At 33.3% G+C, this 22385-nt stretch overlaps 1 protein-coding gene and 1 long non-coding RNA gene across 5 annotated transcripts in view; one reads left to right on the top strand and one right to left on the bottom strand.

Moving 5' to 3' along the window:
• The window catches only part of SNX16 (sorting nexin 16), a 53516-nt gene that overhangs the window by 16728 nt on the left and 14403 nt on the right, over nucleotides 1-22385 (top strand). For all 4 annotated transcript variants that reach the window (XM_017962140.3, XM_003902917.5, XM_017962141.3 and 1 more), the window contains 3 exons: nucleotides 1592-1740; nucleotides 10167-10236; nucleotides 22046-22182. In XM_017962140.3, the coding sequence (XP_017817629.1) occupies nucleotides 1592-1740; nucleotides 10167-10236; nucleotides 22046-22182 (356 nt within the window). The remainder of the gene's footprint in view (nucleotides 1-1591; nucleotides 1741-10166; nucleotides 10237-22045; nucleotides 22183-22385) is intronic.
• The window catches only part of LOC116276372, a 39852-nt gene that overhangs the window by 3241 nt on the left and 14226 nt on the right, over nucleotides 1-22385 (bottom strand). Inside the window, exon 3 of the long non-coding RNA XR_004185865.1 lies at nucleotides 10132-10221. This is a non-coding gene — a long non-coding RNA (uncharacterized LOC116276372). The remainder of the gene's footprint in view (nucleotides 1-10131; nucleotides 10222-22385) is intronic.

Genomic DNA, 22385 nt, shown 5'->3' with positions numbered 1-22385 from the left:
ATTACACTTTGGATTCCCCTGGAAAGCTTTTTAAAATTACAATGCCCAGGCCTCATTTCAACTAATTAAATCCTAATCTATCAGAGATGGGAAACAATCATTAATATCTTTTAAAACTCCTTGGGTGATTCTAATGTGCAGCCAAGTTTAGAATCACTGGTCTAATAAGAGAGCCTAAATTAAATGTGTTGTTTACATTGTGAATGATGTCATTAAAGAAATAAATTTATGATTTGACAATGTGTATCAAATTGTCTTTTCTAAAAGTTACCACAGCAGTATCTTCAGTCCCATATGCTCTTCCTGAATCTTGCCACGGCCCATCAAGAGGTAGAATACATTTCCCCTCCCCTTGAACCTGGATGGTCTTGCGACTACTCAACCCAATAGAGGTCAGTGGAAATAATGCTGTGTGACTTTTAAGCCTGGATTACAAGAAGTACACAGTTTCATTCTGGCTTGCTTTCTTGGAATGCTCCCTTTTGAAGCCAGCCTCCATGCTGCAAGAAAAGTCCAGGATACCTGGAGAGGCCAGTGTTAGGCTTATGGCTGACAACCTTGGCAAAGTTCTCAGCCAGCAGCCAGCATCATCCACTATAGATGTAAGTGAGTGAACTTCAGACAATTCCAGCACCCAGCCTTCAAGTCTTTCAGCTGAGGCCTGAATTCATTATATGATAGTGATATATTGTTCTCACTGTACCTCATATGAATTATTGGCCTAAAAAAATCTGTGAGCTTAATATTAATAAGTGGTTATCTTATATCACTGAGATTTCGGGTAATTTGTTACACATTGTGGTAACTTGAGCAGAATGTAGAAGGGAAGACTTAACCTAGTTTACAAGGTTGGGAAAGTCTTCCCTAAGAAAGTTAAATTTAAGCCGAATGTATAAAATAGGTCATAATCAAAATATAAAAGTTAAAACTAAACTTTTAGGAAAGAAACATAGAAGAAAATCTTTACAGCCTTGGAGTAAGCAAAAAAATTTTTATGATTAAAAAAAAGCATAAACCATAAAAGAAACAATGGATGAATTAAATAACATTAAAATTAAAAAAACATCTGCTCTGTTTAGACTTAAATTGAAAAGTCAGGGCAAGTTGGGAGAAAATATTTATAATACATATATCTGACAGAGGACTTGTATCTGAAATATATAAAGAACTCTTCTAACTTAATAAAAAGGCAACCTAATTTTTTAAAAGGTAAGGTGCTACAAAATTTAATACATAATTCACCATTGAAGATATTCAAATGCAAATGAGCAGATGAGAAGATATTCAACAACATTTGTCAGCAAAGAAATGCAAATTACAACCAGAATGAAATGGTTCTACACCCCCAATAAAATGGTTAACATTCAAAAGATGGACAATGCCAAGTTCTGGCAAGGATGTGGAAAGACTGGAACTCTTCTGTGTACACAACTGGTAGAAAACAAGAAATAAGGCATACGAAGCTTAACTGAATTTAATTCTTTTATTTTAAACTTATTTCATGAATAATTCATGTAGTCAACAGGATAGATTTTGTAGAATTGATAGTGCTTGAGTTAAACGTTGTATTTGCTCTTTATTTCTTTTTCAGTTAAAGGAGATGTTTCCTGGTTTTCGACTAGCACTTCCTCCAAAACGCTGGTTTAAAGACAATTACAATGCCGACTTTTTAGAAGATAGACAATTAGGATTACAAGCGTTTCTTCAAAATTTAGTAGCTCACAAGGACATTGCTAACTGGTATGTAACGAATTAAAATAAGAAATTATAAAAGCATCCCAATAACTGGTGTAAATTAAAGAATAAATCTATGCTCATAGTTATTTAAGAACAAAATACAGAGTTGGAGTATAATTGTCTTCTTTAACAAAGTACTACAAGGGATTTTCTTGCTTTCTTTCAATAAGGACTTTATTTGACATTTCATTTTTATCATTTGACATTTCATTTTTATCAAAACTTATTTTAAACAGTCAGTAAAGTGAAAAATCCAGTGTACCATGTACTAAAACCACCCAAAGGTAAACTTTTAGTATTTTGTATTTTAGCAATGACTTAAACAAAACCACTTACATATTAGTAAAATTTTGGTTAATATGATAATATGTAATTGTAAGGGTAATATTCTTTATATTTCTCCAAAGTAGTGCAAAAATATTAAAATTGTGAAGTTGGCTTAATTTACATAGAAGGTAGAGTGAAAATACCAAACAGCATTAAAAAAGGAAAAGAACAGAGCTATATGGGTTTTTTGCTTCAGAGTATATTTACAAGAAAATTGCTTGGTGGTTTAGTATTAGCTGAGTATCTAATTTTGGAACTCATGTTAGCAGATAAATTAAAACTATTTTGAAAAAAAAATTAGAGAGCATTTATAATGCAGCAATAGCTTATAGATAACTTGGGCCCATAACTGTCTTGAGCAGTTTTTTACATGAGGATGGAAAACAAATTAAGAAAACCATTCTATCTAATTTTTTCTATCTCTTTTTCTCACCCTTTGCATGTATCAAGTTTTTTCCTGCATAACACACACGCGATATATATATATACACACACACACACACACACAAACACACATATATATACAGATATGTGTGTATATATATATATATATACACATCTTGCTTGTCAATGTGTGCCACATAAGCCTGATGGCTTCTCAAGGTCTCTGCCCATCCTCATTTTTCTTTTAATGAAGGAACTGCAAGCCAAACCCATTCTTTCTACTCCAGATTGATATATGCAATTGCCTCCTCGACATCTTCTTCAGATATCTGAAAATTACCTCAAACATAAAATACATTTGAAAGTTTAGTCTGCAGACATTTTTTCCTCCAATTTGCACAAGCAGCATCATCTACCCAGAACCTGTGAGTCATCTTTAACACATCCCTCACTACCCTTAACATTTCCCTTGCAAGTACCACTCAAGTCTGTCTACTTTTCTCCATCCCTGCCATCACTACCCTAGTCCAAGCAGGTATCCCTCACCTTAATTACTGTAGATGCTTTCTCACTGGTTTTCCTCCTCCACTGTTATTACTATAGCCCAGTAAAGCCACAGTGATCTTTGTGCTTCAGTTTGACTTAAAGTATTCTTTCTGGTCCCTGCCTACCTGCCTTCTTTCCAACCTTGGGTTTTGTTATTCCTACCCACCTCCCATTCTCTGTATATTTGCCATATTGGTCTTCTTTTAATTCTCCAAAATCAGCTTGCTCCTTGTCTCTCAGAGCCTTCAAATATGCTATTTCCTGAAAAGGCAACATTTCACACTTCTACCCCACCCAACCCTGACCTCATACCTTACCCATCCTTCAGTTTTCAACACAAACTTCACTTCCTTAGGTAACTGGCCTCCTGACTGACCACTCACCACCACTACCACCACCAAACACTAGGTCAGTTCTTTATCACAGAGTCTGTACCTTCCCTTCTCAACTGGCTCTGATGCTTTAAGACACCATTCATTACCCATAGGTAATGAATTAACTTATTTCCTGTATTCTAAGATGATACTAGCTATGTGCCAGTCTCAATAGAATTGAGACAATAATCACTTAAATCATTATCAGTAGGGGTCAGTTCTCTCTTGGAATCTCAGTTGAGAAAGGCTAATTGGTACTTCACTATCAATGCACTTCAGCTTATAATTTTTTCTGTCAATATTTGTCTTTCTCCCACCAGATTATAAGATGTATAACAACAGGTCGTGTGGCTATTTTATTCACCATCCAATCTCTAATGTTTAGCACAGTGCTAACATAGTTGGTTCTCAATAAGTACTTCTTGAATGAATGATAGAACTATTGATATTCACTGATATACTGTGTATTAGAAAAAAAAAATTGAAGCCAGTGTGACAGAGTTAGCGATTATGTGGTCTAGGTGGTGAGAACATAGTGCTCCCCACTTTTCTATACATATATATATATCTTTTTACATCTCAAAAGAAAAAAGAGAAAAGATTAGTGTTAATTCAGACACACAAAGCAGGAATAAAAACCAGTAAACACCAAACTTATAGAAAAAGCCTTGGAAGAAAATATATTTGATAGCATACCATAAAAGAGGATTTTTACTACCACCAAGAAATCGACATATCCTCTCCCCTTTTCTCTTTCCCCTTGTTCAGTAAACCTTTATGTCTCTTTATTTAAGATGTTGTGGTGAATTAAAATCAAATGTATTCTATAAATGAATTCTCTGTTTTTAAAATACTGATAATAGATCTTAGTTGCTAAAGGAGAGATTACTAGGGCCATTTGAGATCCTGTCATTTCTAAAGCTGCATAGCTCAGAACAGTGGTAATGGTCTTGCTCAATTCATAAAATAGGCGTTTTAGGGAAAGAAAGGTTTATTGGCCAAATAAGTTGGGGAAGGGTTTCATTTGATATTCCTAGAGGATTAAAGGTTCTAAAAAATCTTGCATGAAAGAATCTAATATACCTTGCATTTGTTTGCCTACCTGCCTTTGTCATATATCATCAGATATTTAGGGAATGCAGGAAGATAACTTCAATTCAATTAAAAACAGGGTACTTGTGCCTTGGTACCCACTATCTTTTTTATAGGTGATAGGTAGCATTTTTTATTTCACAATGTTAGAGACTTCTTAATAACATATTGCTTAAAATGTGAGTTGGGGAAGAGGAGGAAGGGTTACTGATACAGAGCAAATCTTATGCATTTGCCCTGTATCATAGGGTATAAAAGAGGGGATATACTCACTGGTTTTAAAAATCACTTAGAAAAATAGACTCCTGTTTGAACAAAATAATGACATTTGGGAATTGCTACTTGGTATGATACAGTTTATAAAAGTAACAAGAACTCAAAGAAGCGGGGAGATCAGTGCTGTTTGCAATGATCAAGCAATACTGGCAGTGGGATTTTGAGAGCCTGGAATGCTTAAGATTATGGGTAGGAAGATGGATATGAGTCAGAAACAAATAATTAGAAAGTGTATAGAAAGTCTGAGGTTGCCAAATATTTATGAATTGATGGTTGATCCATTAAAAAACTAGCACAGTACTTGCCTACATTTTTTGAGATTTTATCTTTTCATCCCTTAGTATTGTTCCTTCTATAAAATACATACCTAATTCTAAATGTATCACAGACTAAATTATTGCAGTGATTCTGTCATCAGTATTACTGTTGTACTGCATAGCCAAGATTTTAACTATCTCTGCAATCTAAATTCAAATAGTAGTTGGAGCGTAAGGTAGTTCATCAGACAAAAGCTCCAACTACTATTTGTATCCAACAATGTAGGAGAAGAGTGAAAGAAGATTCTCTCATTTTTTACAATTGAAAAGGAAGGGGGGAAATCCCTCCTAAGGAAGAAAAGGAAAAAAGACAAAATCTCAACATTTCTTTATGAAAACATAAAACTGCATGTAAGAATCACTACATAAAAACATCAGTTAGTTGCACTTACCTGCTGGGATGCCTGTTAGCATTTTGGTAGAGTTGGAATGGCAACATAGAAAAAACTCAGTATCTTTAGCTGGCCAAATAATTATTTGATATTGTTTATACATTAATATTAATTGTTTATTAATTGTTCTTTCACTTTTTATATCCTTATCACCTTACAACAAGGTTAATTTTTAACCTTCCTCTTGGCTAAGCACTTACCATTACACAATGGGCAACTCTTAATGTTACATATTCTCCAACTCTTAACAAAGCAGAAATGGAAGAAAATACGAACTGAATGAATATTAAGGACTATTGATTTCAATATTTTAAAAGAATGTTGTTTCCAGATTTATTTAGAAAGTTCAAAGTAAGGATGCAGATAAAAATATTAATATTTACGTAATAAACAGATTTAGAGATTTTATCTGTTCAATAAATATTTATTTAGGACTTACTATTTAAAAGATGTTTTGACTATATAAAAATGAGTTAGATACTCATCCTATTAAAAGAAACTGAATAGAAAGAAGACATACCCCCAGAAATCATAATGGATAGAGAATTAGACCTCTTAAAGGTGGAAAAGAGAACTTTTGACTAGGAAAAGTAGAAAAGGCTTCGCAGAGGGTGGTAGTTGAACTGCACTTTAAAGTATTAGTGATAATTGGACGAGCAAGGAAAGATGAAGAAGGACTTTGCAAATGATAGGAAATATCATAATCAAAACTCAGAAGCAAGAAGGTACAGGTCTTGTACCAGTAACAACACACAAGTCAGTTTATCAAGCTGAATATAGCCTTACATTGCACAGTCTTAGTTAAAATATAGCTATTGGTTTTACACCGTCTTGAACTACTTTTAAATTATTACATCAATCAGCACAGCAAATATTTTCCAATTCTCCATTTTTAGAAGTACTTCACATATATCTTATTTGTCATTTTTTTCTTTTTAATTTTTCAAAATTCAAAAGTTAAACTTATGTATTTGTCTTCACATTCTCATTTATCTGTAAGGGGTTCAGTACCAAAATTCAGTATTTTTATTTCTACATTTAAAAAAAAAAAAAGTTCAGGATCGATCTGGATTAATAGCGGTTCATGACTTTAAAGAAAAGAAAATAGTATCCAAACATTAATATGACAGAACAATTGAGAGAAATGAGAATATCCTTTTAAAAAACTGCTTGGGAGATATGATAGCCATCTTTACGTGTTTGAAAGATTTGAAAGATTGTTTTTGGAAGGAAGGATTGATCATGTATATTTAAGAGTAGTGCTTCTCCAACTGTAGTGTGACTGAATCACCTGGGATTTGTTAATGCTGACCCTGATTCAGCAAGCTTGAACTGAAGATTTTACATTTCTAACAGGTTTCTAGCTGATGATGAGACTGACTGGTCTAATAACCTCATTTTGAATAGCAAGGCCAACATATGAAATAAGAATAATGGCAAGAAATTAAAGGAAGGCACTATCAGCTCAGATTTTAAAAAGTTACCGTCATTTCAAGCTGTCCAATATAAAAATGTTCTGCCTTTTGAAAAAGTAGATTTCTCTTTATCTTAACTATTTGAAGAGAGTAAATAACTATCAGTGGTATCAAAGAGGGAATTATTAAATGGAATATGTTTGATTAGATGACAAGTTAGGTCTCTTCTACTTAAAATTCAATAATTGTCTACTTGAACAAGAATACTTAAAGATAATTTTTGTACATTTGCAACCTGAACTATGTTTTCACAGGAAATGTAATCATTAATGTCTCTAAGTTGTTTTTATATTTTTTAATTTAAAAAAAGAAAATTTAAGATATTCAGAGAAGTTAATCTTAGTATTTATATAAAATGAAAGAAGAATTCAGTTATCTATACAGTAGTTCATATAATGCTATCTCATGAGAATCCACACATTACCAAGGTTGGTTGGATGGTTTTTGTACAAAATGTTAGTTTGATAGAAATTAAATTACAGATAGTTATAAAATTTGCAATAAAGTCAAATATGTTGTTCTTAAGAGCATAATTTGAAAATACAGTAAAACTCTTTAAAAAAAAAAACTTCAAGAGACTCAAAGAAAGAGGTGAATTTACAATACAGATTTGTTCTGATAATTAAAACAATGCTGAGGGATACCATAGGTGGTTTCCTTATCTACCTTTAGTAAATTTAAGTCAACACCTGATCCCAATTTTAAAATAGTTTTCCCAAACACAGTAAAAATGTATTCCAGGTAATAAAAGGAATAGTGGCACACATAGACAGTCAATAAATATTCACTGGATCTAAGTAAAGTTATGTAGTCAGTGATTCTCAAGCAAGGATGAGGGTTTCCTTTCCTAGGGGGAAAAATGTATCAGAATTTCTAAGAAGAAAGGAATTGTTTTCTCAAATACTACCATCTTCCAGAGATTCTTGTGTGTCCTCTCCTTAGATAGAAAATAGAGTTTGAGGGTATTGACTACTTCCTTTTCTGACTGAGTCTTGCTGAAGCAGAGGAAATGTAATGAACCACTGAAAAGGTTTTATGTAAATTAAAGTTGTAAAGCCAGTTTCAAATTGTATTCTGCTACTGATTAAAGAAAGTAAAGCATAGACTATAACCTTGGAACTATATGGATAAAAACTTAGAGAATCCATTGGATTTCGTTTAAGTAGAACTCTAGTGAGCCATACATTGTAAAGATTTTTAGGGAAGGTGAATGAAACAGAATAACCACTCCAAAAACAGATTTCTCCAGCTGGATACATGGTCAACATTCACTGTCGATCTTGGCTAAATTTCTACTGTAAACCAAAGATATAAAAAGGGATATATGTGTACTCCTTTACCCACTTTTTCTTTCCTAGCAGCAGCAGTCCAATAGAGTAATTTGTAAACATAAAAATAACATTAAAGCATGAGGGAATTTGGATATAAAACTGTAAGAAAATAATGTCTCACATTTGTCATATACTGAAAGTATTAAACAGGACCCTTCCATATGTTTCTTAGCAGTTTGCTTTCAGTCTTAAGTGCTATTTCCTCAGGGTTTCATACAAATTTGACCTCTCAATCCCAGATCAATTGATATCCTAGGAGTCATTTGTATGTAATAGCAGGTGCCCCAGTATAAATAATGGGTGGATAGAAGTATAATATCTACATCAGAAGACCTTGTTCTACTCTGTGCTATCAGACCAACTGCAGTGTTCTACTAGAGGCCACGACTAGAGAGGGATGCAGATAAATCGAATATTTTCAGAGAGAAGTGTCCAGCAAGGAGAATCCAAATGAACCAAAGCATAAGACAAAAGAATTTAAAGGTAGAAAAGGACACATATTCACACTCAGGGAACAGATTGAAGGTACAGCTCTACCACCTGCACTTTTTGACAATAGGCAAATAATTTCACCTCTCTGAAATTTGGTATCATTTGTGAAATGGAGATCCAATACTTATCGAATCTTACATGATTGTTGTGAAAATTAAATGCAGTTGAATACGTGAGCATATTAAATACAATAGGATATGTAAAATTCCATTTATCTCTTCATGGACACCTCCTGACATCATCAAACTGTCTGGCCTAATCTGATCCCAAAAGCCCCATTCCCTTTTCAGGATAAGTTGACATCCCCTGTGTAGTATATCAAGAAATCCTGGCTGGGCACAGTGGCTTGCGTCTATAACCCCAGCCCTTTGGGAAGCGGAGGCGGGCGGATCACCCAAGGTCAGGAGTTGGAGACCAGCCTGGCCAATATGGAGAAACCCTGTCTCTACTAAAAATACAAAAATTGGCTGGGCGTGGTGATGGGAGCCTGTAATCCCAGCTACTTGGAAGGCTGGTTGACACAGGAGAGTCGCTTGAACCCAGGAGGCAGAGGTTGCAGTGAGCCGAGATCCCATCACCACACTCCAGACTTCAGCCTGGGCAACAGTGCAAGACTTGGTCTAAAAAAAAAAAAAAAAAAAAAAAAAAAAACCTTTGTGAAAGGAAATTTGTAAAGATTTTATTTTGCAAATCTAAAATAAGGATCCACATTTATATTTTGATATGTACATAGAATTGTGTCTCAGTCCAGAATTGCTTTTTAGAAAGGCAGGGAAGCATTTTTATTATAAGGAAGTTTGGTTATCTACCTCCTTAACCTGTTTCTCTGATAATAGCAAAGTATAAGCATAATAATATCATTATTTTTTAATAATAATTTTAAAATTTGTGGTCATTTAGAGATAGGATGGTTAGAATTTTTTCTCTCGAACTATCTGGGGAAAATAAGGAAATTAATATAATAAACATGATAGCAAGGTCAGTCTTTAACTTGTTTAAGAATAAATGCTTTTCAGTCACTTTAGAAGCATCTACTGAAACAAAAACAAGTGAGGTATAAATTAGAAATTGCATTTATTCGTAAAAGGATAATGACTGTTAGACTAGTTCAGACTGATATTTCTTTGAAAAATCATAAAGAGGCTATTCACTATGTTGGTCTCTTGAACCATTATTGTGAAGTATGTTTTATGTCCTATAGTTTGTATGTAACAATAAATTTGTGATATTTATGTTCTAAGATCTTAGAAAACACCTTAAGATCTTTGCATCTTCTATAGTTTTATATTTATATTTGGTTACTTGTATGAAAGCACATAACCAACTTGTTTAAAACACTGTATTGCTTCAAAGTAACTTTTGCTTTTTGCTGTCTTTTGCAAACTTACTTGTACTTCAGATAATTTTTTTTTCCTTTGAAAAGCCTTGCAGTGAGAGAATTTCTTTGTTTGGATGATCCACCGGGTCCATTTGATAGCCTAGAAGAAAGCAGGGTAAGTGCTGTATTATATAGCACATGAAAAGAGGAACAAATAATACAGTACAATAACTACATTGTTTCTTGAATGGAATAGCAAACAGCAAAATGTTATAATTTCAGGCTATGGTAGTTTTGCACAGAAAGCTTTCAATGCTTGAGTCAAAGGTTTCTTTCATTGAAATACATAGACTTAGTTCAAGGAAAAAGTAAAAATTCATACATGTCATATAGTCAATAAAGCTCTAAAATTAAATCCCCCTTTATTTATTTTTACTGTTTCAAAATAAAATGATTTGGGGAACCTTTTTATATTTAATAATACTATGTGCAAACTGAGTTTTCTTCCATTTGAGTGTCAAAATAAGGAACCTACAGCTAAAATCAAGTTTAAAACTTCAGGGGTAGGAGTGATTGTCTTGTTATCGGTTTAGCTCATGCCTGATGCTTCTCAAATTACATTAATTGACGTGTTAAAGTGTCCTATTTCTTGAAGCAGTAGCCTAGATTCACAAAACAGATTTGGTAATAGTAGATTACCTAGGATTTTGTGCAAGTTTTTTCCCCAAATGTTTAATGGTATTTAAATGGAACAGATTTAATTGGTAGGTTTGTGATGTTTTTCATTCAAGCTGAGTCAGTTCTTTGTGTTAGATTGAATGCTATGGCCTTTTTTAAAACAGCTTTATTGGAGTAAGATTTTCATCTATAGTATTCACTAATTTGTTGTTTGCTATTCTACTGAAAAGGTACAATTTAATACTTTTTAGTAAATTTATAGAGCAGTTAACACCATCATCACTGTAACCCAATTTTAGAATATTTTCATCACCTCAAAAAGAATTTCTATAAGCCATTTTGCAATCAGTCTGCAGTTCCAGCCCAAGGCAACCACTGATCTGCTTTCATTCTCTACATTTGCCCTTTCTGGATATTTCATATAAATAAAATCATACAATGTGTGTTTGTATATGTGTATTAGTTTACCATATACATAACTTTTATATATACAGTCTGCCTTATATATAGTATTATAATGTTTTACACCTGATTTATTTCACTTAGCATGCTTTTTAGGGTATTCCATGTTATCCTCTATAATTACTTCATTACTAAATGATTTTTCATTGTTTGCATATACCAGATTTTGTTTATCCAGTCACCCGTTGAGGGATACTTAGATTGTTTCCAGTTTTGTGATATGAGTAATGCTATGAACAATTTCATATAATGTTCTGTATGAACATATGTTTTTATTTCTCATGGACTGAGAAATTCTACTTCCCTGAGAGTAGAAGTGTTTGATCATGTAACAAGTTTAACTTTTTAAAGAAACCAATAAAGTTTTTGAAAGGTCCTGTATTACATTCTCACTTGTACTGTACGAGAGTTCCAGTTTTTCTATGTCCTCACAAACATTTGATATTATCTGTCTTTTGGATTATAGCCATTCTCTTGGATAGGTATTGATATTTCATTATAGCTTTAATTTTCATGTTTCTAATGATTTTTTGATATTGATCATCATGTCACATGCTTTTTAGCCATTCATGTTTTCTTCAATGAAATGTCTGTTCACGTCTTGCCCATTTTTTTAAAACTTGAACTGTTTATTTTATTCAGTTATAAAATCTTTACTTTAGATATTAATCCTTTATCAGAGATACAATTTGTAGATATTTTCTTCCAGTCTGTAGGTGTCTTTTCATCCTCTTAATGGCATTCTTTGAAGTGCAAAAGTTTTTAATTTTAATGAAGTTTATTTTATCACTTTTTAAAATGGCTTATGCTTTTACTATTGCATTATAAAAACTCTTTGCCTAACCCAACATTACAAATATTTTCTCATATTTTTTTAATTTTATATTTTAGCTCTTACAGTTAGGTTTATGGTCTGTTTTGGGTTAATTTTTTTATAAGGTGTTAAGTAAGGGACTTAAGTTCCTATATGTATCTTAATTTTTTTTTAGTTCCTTTTGTTTAATTATGTTGACACTTCTGTCAGAAATCAAATGACCATGAAAAGAAGGGTTTGTTTCTAGACTCTTAGTTCTATCTATTGATCTTTTTTCCTATCCCTGTGCCAGTATGATACTGTGTTGTTTACTGCAACTGTATTATCGTTACTGTTTGCATATCTTTTCCCATTCTTTTACTTTCAGTCTGTTTGTATCTTTCAACTCGAGATCCATCCCTTCTACATAGCGTGTAATTGGGTCTTGATCTTTTATTCTTTCTGACATCTGTCTTTTACATCTGCCATTTTGCAATTTGTTTTCTGTTTCTCTGTCTCCATCCTGTTCCTCCTTTTTTCTTGTGTAAAATAATTTTTAGTATGCCATTTTGATTCTTCTATAGAATTTTTTACTTTTTCTTATTTTTCAGTGACTGCTCAAGGTATTATATTTCAGTGAAATATAAACTTGGCTCCAATATATCTCCATTTCCTCCCTCTTTCTTTGTGTTGCTATTGTTATCTAGTTTACGTATATCTTATAAACCTAAAAATACAGTGCAATAATTATTTCTTTATACAATCTTTTGTGCTTTAAAGAACTTAAGAAATGGGAAAATATATTTCATAGATTATTTTATTTAATCCACATGTTTACTATTTCTGGCCCTCTTCATTTGTTCCTGTAGGTTGATGTGATCATCTGGTATCACTTCCTTTCAGTCTCATAATCTTTAGTTTTTCTTGTAAGACAGGTCTGCTAGCAACAAATTCCCAGTCTTTGTTTATCTGGAAATGATCATTTTTGAAAGATAGTTTTACTGACAGATTTTTTTCTTCCAGCACTTTGAATGTGTCATTCCACTGCCTTCTGGCCTCTATTATTTCTGAGAAAAAAAAAATCAACCTTTAATTATATTGTTTCCATGTGCATGATGAGCCGTTTTGCCCTTGCTGCTTTCAAGATATTCTGTTTGTTTGACTTTCAGCAGTTTGATTATGATGTATTGGGATGTGGATCTCTTTCTGTTTCTCATACTTTGGCTTCATTGAGCTTTTTGGACTTGGCAGATTAATGTTTTTTATCAAACTTTGGAATTTGTTAGCCATTATTTCTTCAAATACTTTTTCACTCCCTTTTTCTCTCCCTTCTCCTTCTAGGACTCTCATTACTTGTATATTTGTACACCCTATGTTGTGCAAAATGTCTCTGAAGGGGTGTTCATTTTTCTCCAATTGCTTTTTTCTCTGATCTTCAGATTGGAAAATTTCTATTGATCTTCAGATTCACAGATTTATTTTTTGGTCATATTAAATCTCCTGTTGAGCCCCTCTTGTTAGTTTTTCAGTTACTGTGCTTTTCAACTCCAGAATTCTCAATTGCTTATTTTTTAACTGTTCTTCCTGTTTATTGAGATTTTTCTATTTGTTGAGTCATTATCATTATCTTTATCATTAATTCAATTTTTTCTAGTGTATTTCCTGTATATAATGGTTGCATTAAAAATCACTGCCTGATATGCCTAACATTTGGGACCATTTAGAGATGGCTTCAACTGACTACCTTTTTTCCTGAGTATGCTTAGATTGACCTTGTTTCTTTGAGTGTTTTATACATTTTTTTTTTTTTCTTTTTTAAATTTATTTATTATTATTATACTTTAAGTTGTAGGGTACATGTGCATAACGTGCAGGTTTGTTACATATGTATACTTGTGCCATGTTGGTCTGCTGCACCCATCAACTCGTCATTTACATCAGGTATAACTCCCAATGCAATCCCTCCCCCCTCCCCCACCCCATGATAGGCCCCGGTGTGTGATGTTCCCCTTCCTGAGTCCAAGTGATCTCATTGTTCAGTTCCCACCTATGAGTGAGAACATGCGGTGTTTGGTTTTCTGTTCTTGTGATAGTTTGCTAAGAATGATGGTTTCCAGCTGCATCCATGTCCCTACAAAGGACGCAAACTCATCCTTTTTTATGGCTGCATAGTATTCCATGGTGTATATGTGCCACATTTTCTTAATCCAATCTGTCACTGATGGACATTTGGGTTGATTCCAAGTCTTTGCTATTGTGAATAGTGCTGCAATAAACATACGTGTGCATGTGTCTTTATAGCAGCATAATTTATAATCCTTTGGGTATATCCCCAGTAATGGGATGGCTGGGTCATATGGTACATCTAGTTCTAGATCCTTGAGGAATCGCCATACTGTTTTCCATAATGGTTGAACTAGTTTACAATCCCACCAACAGTGTAAAAGCGTTCCTATTTCTCCACATCCTCTCCAGCACCTGTTGTTTCCTGACTTTTTAATGATCGCCATTCTAACTGGTGTGAGATGGTATCTCATTGTGGTTTTGATTTGCATTTCATTTTTTTTTAATACAAGATGTTTTCGGTGATATACTCTAGTAACTCTTGACTCTGATTTCTGCCTCTTATAGTGGTTGTTATTATTTTGTCTGTCCGTTTAGTAACTTGACTAGACTAAATCTGTGAAATTTGTCTCCTCAGCAATGTATGGTCACTGTTGTATTTTCTCAGTGTTTTTTCCCTCATTTTATTTTTAAGCCTGGCTTTCTTGTGTTTCTGCATAGCTTAATGTTCAGTCAACAGTTGGTCATAAATTTTGCTTATACACCTTGAACTAGTAAGATTTTTACACTCTGGTAATGGATCTGTATATAGTCTAAGGAGTGCATTTAAGGTTTAAGGTCATTTTCAGATATGCCATAGATTTTAGTTTCTGCTGAATCCTCTCCCATCTCCTATTCTATACACGTATATGGGCTCTGTTGTCCTAGGATATGTGGTCCCAGGATCTGTGGAGAGCTTATCAAGGCCCCATAGATATATCATTTTCCAGAACTCCCTGTTAAATCCTGGCTAGATCATTGCTTCTAGGTTTCATTCAGCCTTTTGGCTACCATTTTGTCACTTCAATTCAGAATCTGTTTAGAAAATTGACTTATATTTTAAGTGAACATTGGGCTAACGAAGCTAAGTGTTTATCACTCCTTTCCAGCTCAAGGATTCCAGGATTTTTATTCCTTTAAAGTATAGTATTCTTTCTTCTTGCAAGACAGCCTTTAGTTCATTTTTAATTTTTAAATTAGCCCTTTTACAAAAATAATAATAATTTGAATATCTTTTTAGTGTTCTTAGTTCAAAATATATGCTAGTTAGTAAGTGTCAAGTATCATAATGGGCAGGGGAAGAGTGGAATCCTAACTGATTTGAGTTAGGATTTCTCATCCATGATACTGGCATTTAGAGCTGGATAACTTTTTGGTGGCCATGGCTAGGGCACAGCCTGACCTGTGCATTGAAAATATTTAGCAGCATCCTTGGCCTCTGCATATTAGACACCAATAGCATACCCACTCATGACAAGTAAAAATGTCTCCAGACGTTACCAAGTGTCTTCTGAGTTTAAAATCACTCCTGGTGTAGAACCACTGATTTAAATAAATCATCAAGGCAATATTAAGTTTATATACTCAACAGAGTAATGTGGAATGTATCTTCTAGACTCTTTCTCTAAAATAAATGCATTTCCTACAGGTGTATTTGAAAATATGTGTTTGTTTGAACAGTGAATGAAAAAATTCTGTGCTTGCTCCTCTGCTTCAAAGTAAAATCTATAGTAACCTAATGAGATATATATCTCTTTTGTCTGCAGACTTACTTAAGCAGCCTCTCATTTTAAGAAAAATCCCAAAATGACTTATTAACCCACATTTCTTGGAGTGTAAAATTAAACTTATTCAAAGGATACTCAGTTCAGCAAATCTTTAACCTACTTTTCTCTGTTCTCTATTTAAAGTAGTCATTTCTACCCCTCATATACTTGTACTAAAAGAGGGAATTAAGGTTAGGGATATAAATTAGTCTACCTTTTTTTGGGAAAATTCAAATATATTACTTGTATGGAGATAATATAATTGGAAGAAATGAGGTCTTACTGTATTAGCATTAATGAATAGATTATAATTTTTAAAAATTATAATTTTTAATATTTTATATGAATTATAAGTACAAATAAAGCAGAATTCTTAAGCCATCTATCCTCTACCTAAATTTTAATCTTCAGTTATGCTACAGGTTAAGAACTTAATTTTCTTGTTCCTAAGTGTGAGAAACCCAGAAAGGCAGATTAAAAATGCAGTGAGAATTGTAATATGTAATTAAGTTGTTTTCTTAGAATCACTTGTTAGCAGATTTTCCAGTCCCAATGGAACTGTTTGATCTCTATCCCAGAAGGAAATTTATATCAATATAGCCTTCCAATGATTATTCTAAGGACAGTTTCCATTTCTATATACATCTTTCCTAAGATACCTCCCTCATAGGGATGGATGTTAATCTTGGAAGAAACCCAAGGACTTATATAAGGTACTTTCCTAGGAATACAATTGTTTCATTGTTAGATATTCTCCTCTTCAGCTTCACTGCATATGCTAAAGAGTGCATTGGTTATAGCAGTTTGTACTTTTACCAGCAATATATTTTCCTTTTGCTCTATATCACCACAAATACAATTTGTCAATCTTTTAATTTTTGTCAGTCTGATGGGTATAAAATAGTATCTTATTGTTATTTTAGCCTAATTTTCTTGATTACCAGCCAGCTCTGGCATCTTCCATAGTAGCTGTTTGAGACTTCTGTAAATTTCCTGCTCCACATTCTTTGTCACATTTTCTATGGCTCCTGTTGTTCCCTACACACCAGCACATAAAAATATTTCTCCTAAATTTCCTCCTCATGAGTGTAAACTTTTGCTTTTCACACTTAGGTCTTTTTTTTTTTTTTTAAGGGAATTAAATCATTTATTGATTACACCTAATAATGGATGATACACAAGCTTCATTCCCATCTATAATTTTATCTGGTACCGTTATTCAATTTAGATATATTGCATAGGATGTGCCAACAATCATTTTTATAACCAATAATTCCACGATTTTGCTTGGATAATCCCTTTTAATGGTGAACTTCAGGTCACAACAGTAACCATCAGTTTAACTACAACAAGGTTTCTGAAGACAATGACTTCTCCACCCAAGCAGGTTGTGTATAAATTCCAAATGGAACCTGTCATGACTCTGAAGGAAATCTAACTTCACACTGTTGGGGAAATTTACCAGGGTGGCTTCAGAGTAGACTAACCTTACACAGCACATTAAAAAAAAAAAGACATTTATTCAGCGTTACAGTCAGACTATTACATTTAGCAATCAAACGCCTGGATGCAAAATATATATATATATATAGTTTAAAACCCTTTGTTGGAATGCTTTACACTTTCTACAGAACAGAAACTAAAATAACCTGTTATACAATTAGTAAGAAATACAGTCGTCCAGTTTTTTGCCCATGCACATGAGTATTTGTCTAAAACATGTCTTCTTTGTAGCAGCTAGGCCCTGCCATCACTGTGCTTGGCTGAGTTCACAAATTTGTAGCAACCTGCAGCTTCCCTGTTACTTCTCTGGCTCTCCTCTCCGACTGAGCTTTGTTTCCTAATTAAAATCTTCTGCCACTTTTATTTTTGAGACAGAGTCTCTCACTGTCACCCAGGCTGGAGTGCAGCGGCACCATCTTGGCTCACTGCAACCTCTGCCTCTCAGATTCCAGTGATTCTCCTGCCTCAGCCTCCTGAGTAGCTGCGATTACAGGCGTGCACCACCACCCCCAGCTAATTTTTGTATTTTTAGTAGAGGGGGAGTTTCTTCATGTTGGCCAGGCTGGCCTTGAACTCCTGACCTCAGGTGATCTGCCTGCCTCAGCCTCCCAAAGTGCTGGGATTACAGGCATGAGCCACCATGCCTGGCCACTCAGTTCATTTTTAGTAGTCTCATCCCTCTGCTAGTACTATATTGTGTTAAGTACTATAATTAAATAATCCTATTAACTGGCAGAACAAGGGTGCCCTTATTCTTCCAAGTTGGTTATTCACTTTTCCATATGAATTTTAGAACAACTTCATGAGTTCCATGAAAAAACCCTATTGCCATTTTGTTTGGAATTTTAATTCATTTATTTATTAATTTTGAAGAGTATCTTTATAGTATTGAATCCTCTTATTAATAGATCTTTGCATATAGAAGGTTTTTTTTAAGTTCTTCAATAAAAGTTTACATTTTTTTCTTAAACTTCTAGGGAAAGTCATAGGATTTCTCATCATTTTTGTTGATGAAATAATTGGTATTTTTATTGCATTGTAAGCCATTGGTTTTATTATTGATTTTTATATATCTATTTTGTATGTCTCATTCTCTCATTAGTTTATAGATCTGTTTGGATTTTCCATATAGGTAATCATATCCCCTGCAATATTAACAATGTATTTTTTCCTAATACTTAATATCTTTCATTTCATTTTTCTGTATTATTTTGCTAGATAGGTTCTTTCAACGTTAATTGAAGCCATTATGGTGGACATCCTTTTCCTCTCATCCTAACTTTAATGAAAATGATCCTGTATTTTGCTGTTGGATATGGTGTTTTCTATTGGCTAGTGGTAGTTGTGAGTTATGTTGATTTGTTTATCATGTTTGTTGTTTTTAGATTAAAGAAGTTCTATTTCTAGTTAAGAGGTTGTAGGGTGTGTGTGTGTGTGTGTGTGTGTATGCGTGTGTCTGTGTGAATGCTTTCACTTGCATCTGTATAGATGATCATATGGGTTTTTTTTATTGGTGTAGTAAATTACATTCATAGATTTTCAGATGATAAAACATTTATGAGATTAACTCAAATTCAGCATTTTTTAAATTACTGGATTTGAATTGTAATGATTTTATTTAGAATTTTGGCATATATAATATTTGTTTCTGTTACTACCCTTTGTTGGGTCTGGCATCAAAATTATACCAGTTTTATAAAATAAGGAATAGTCCCTCTTTTTCTGTTATCCAGAACTATTTGAATAAATGCGTATTGATTGTTCCGTAAATGTTTGTTAGAATTCACCTGTAAAACAATCTGGATTTGATATTTTCTTTAGTTTGTCTTACAGTAGACTTTTAACAACTGATTCTGTTTCTTTAATGTCTGTAGTGTATTCAGATTATTTGGGGGCGGGAGTTTCAGTTTTGAAAATTTGTATTTTTCTAGAAATTGACCATTTTGTTTAGATTTTAAAATACATTTTTTTTCTTTTTTTTTTTTTTCTTTTTTGAGATGGAGTCTCGCTCTGTCGCCAGGCTGGAGTGCAGTGGCGCCATCTCTGCTCACTGCAAGCTCCGCCTCCTGGGTTCACGCCATTCTCCTGCCTCAGTCTCCTGAGGAGCTGGGACTACAGGCGCCAGCCACCATGCCCAGCTAATTTTATTGTATTTTTTAGTAGAGACGGGGTTTCACTGTGTTAGCCGGGATGGTCTTGATCACCTGACCTCGTGATCCGCCCACCTCAGCCTCCCAAAGTGCTGGGGTTACAGGCATGAGCCACCGTGAGACTGTTGTTCTTAGTAGTATCACATGACTTTTTAAAATCTCTTAAGCTATCTTTAGTTATATATCCACTTTCAATCTCACTATTGTTTCCACTGGTCTTTTTTCCCTGGGTTGGGTGTATTTTAATAGTCTTCTCAAAGAACCACTTTTTGCCTTTTTGATTCTCTTGATTAAATTATTTTCCTCTCTCTTAATTCCTTTCTTATACTTGGTTTTAGTATGTTCTTTGACTTCTTGAATTGGATGCTTTCTCAGTTGTTTCTAGTATTATACAGTTCTTTTATATAACAGTCAAATTGCATCTCACAAGTCTTAATATTTTCATTATCATTCATATCTTATATTGTTCCTTCTAATATCTTGTTTGCTCCATAAATTTAGAATTCTCTTTAATTTTTCAAACTTTTTTTTCATACATTATTGACTGTTTTTTAGTCTATTTGCATTTTTTTCAGAGATTATGTTCTCTCTGACACCAGTTCTTGGTTATTGTTGACAGTGTTCTGCAGTCTTTGGGATCTGCATATATGTGATAAATTTTCTAAATTTTCCATGTGTGCTTCAAAAGAATATGTATTTCTTTCTTAATTGTTAGACTCTGAGTTCAATATATGTTCATCAGATCAAACTTACTAATTTGTATTGTTAAATTTTTTTAATCTTAACTCTTTTTTTGTTTAATCCATTAATTGCCAAGAGTTATATCAAATTTACCCCTTATGGTGTGGATTTGTTCAATTTCTTGTAATTATGCATTTAAAATATTCCTGGTGAATTATTACTCTTATTATTAGATAGAGACTCTTTGTGCCTAATAATGTTTATCATCTTGAACTGCATTCTGTCAGATATTAAGAAAACTACAACTTTTGGTAGGGGAGAAAAGGCTAACATTTGTCTGTTGCCTGATAAGTATGTTTCTACTTTTGTATTTTAAATATGTCTGTTTTAAACATCATAGTTTTTTAAATACAATCTGAAAAATCTGTTAAGTTTTGAGTTTATTTTATATATGGTAATTACCAATATATTTGTATTTATTTCTATTATTTTGTGCTTTTTATTCTGCTTTATAAAATGCTTTTTTCCTTCTTTCTTTCCTTTCATGTTATTTAATGAGTTTTTCTCTTTGTTCTCTGCTCTTGGTTTTTAAGTTCTGTAGTCATTGTCTTTTATTTAATGGTCATATGTTCTCATATTTTGGAAACAGATTGTTTACAGCCCTCCTCTAAGTTGGCCATCATTATCATTTCACACAGTGTTTCTTTTGATTTACCTGAGTGTTTGCCACTTTCATTCCTCACCATTCCTACTTTCATCTTACTCTTTCCTTTGGGATTCAGTTAACTTCGTCTTAAAGTATGTAATTTAATAGTTCTTTCAGTGAATGTGTATTGGTAATGTTTAGATCTTTGATGTTCAAATGTCTTTTAATTTTGTTCTCATTCCTGAAGTGTGATTTAACTGAGTGTAGAATTCTACCTTGATAGTTATTTTACTCAGTGCTTTAAAGTGTTTTCCACTGCCTTTGACATAGACTGTTTTATGACATCTATTCTCAGTCCCCTACTGTCCTACAATTTTATAGTAAACTGGTTTGTCTTCCTGGTGTTTTAGAGATCTTCTATTTGATTTTGGTATTTGCAATTTCAGTATCCTGTATTTATGTATGTATTTGTTTTTATTTGTCTTCCTTACATTATTTTTCCCAAAATCCGTACGAGGCTTTTTAGATTAGATTCTTCAGGAGAGACTTTACCTTGCCCACCTAGAGACCAGATTGAAACAAACAGTCTTTCTTGATGTATTCCTGTGTTGTTGAGTGACTTTTATTAATGGCTTTGCTCTTTAGGTTCTTTGCTTTATTCCTGAATCTACCATTTTTTGTCACTCACTTCCCAAAATGTACCTGACCCCCCATTTCTTGCACCATCCTGTTACTGCATCCCAAGTGTCAATATTACCAAAATGCTGTTACAGTAGTATGTCTACTGAGCTAATACAGATGGAATCAACCACAATTGATTTTTTTAAGTGTAATCATGTATGACTAGGCAAAAGTAGATTAAGGAGAATAAAAACTAAAACAGTAGTTGCTGATTATTTTTTATCCCAGTTCTACACTAAAGGGATATCACATACTCACTTCAGGCACACTAGCTTACTACTATAAATCTTAAGAAAAAGAACTTGTAGTTATGTCCCCCTGCTGGATGGGGCTAAGAAAGTTAACATACCAGTGACCTAAAAAGATGAGAGTAGAGAACAAATCATTTGGAGTTTCATACTTTATTTTTATTATCTGTGTTCTTTGACTCTTCAATAATGCCCTTGAGAAAGATACTGCATTTGTAATGAATTGTATTCTTTTTCTGCATGTGTTTAGTTTTGTTTGTTGTTTTTTTTAAGGCATTCTGTGAAACTTTAGAAGAGACTAACTACCGCTTACAGAAAGAACTACTTGAAAAACAAAAGGAGATGGAATCACTAAAGAAACTGCTCAGTGAGAAGCAACTTCATATAGACACTTTAGAGAACAGAATCAGGTGTGTTGTGATACTTGAATTTCTACTCTAACTAATTCAACCCTTAATACTTTGGGCTAAATGCCCTTTATATTTTAATATGATTTAGGAATTTTCTGATTCTGAAAGTTGTAGGCTTTTGGCATACTTCATTGGGAAAAGTATACTTTATTTAGCATAATTTAATTTTGCTAAATAAATTTTGAACATTGAAGGATGGGAAA

The sequence above is a fragment of the Papio anubis genome, chromosome 8 (assembly GCF_008728515.1).
Source record: "Papio anubis isolate 15944 chromosome 8, Panubis1.0, whole genome shotgun sequence".
In the NCBI taxonomy this organism is placed as follows: domain Eukaryota; kingdom Metazoa; phylum Chordata; class Mammalia; order Primates; family Cercopithecidae; genus Papio; species Papio anubis.
Note: the sequence above shows the minus strand (reverse complement) of the source record. Positions and strands in the feature narration are given on the sequence as shown.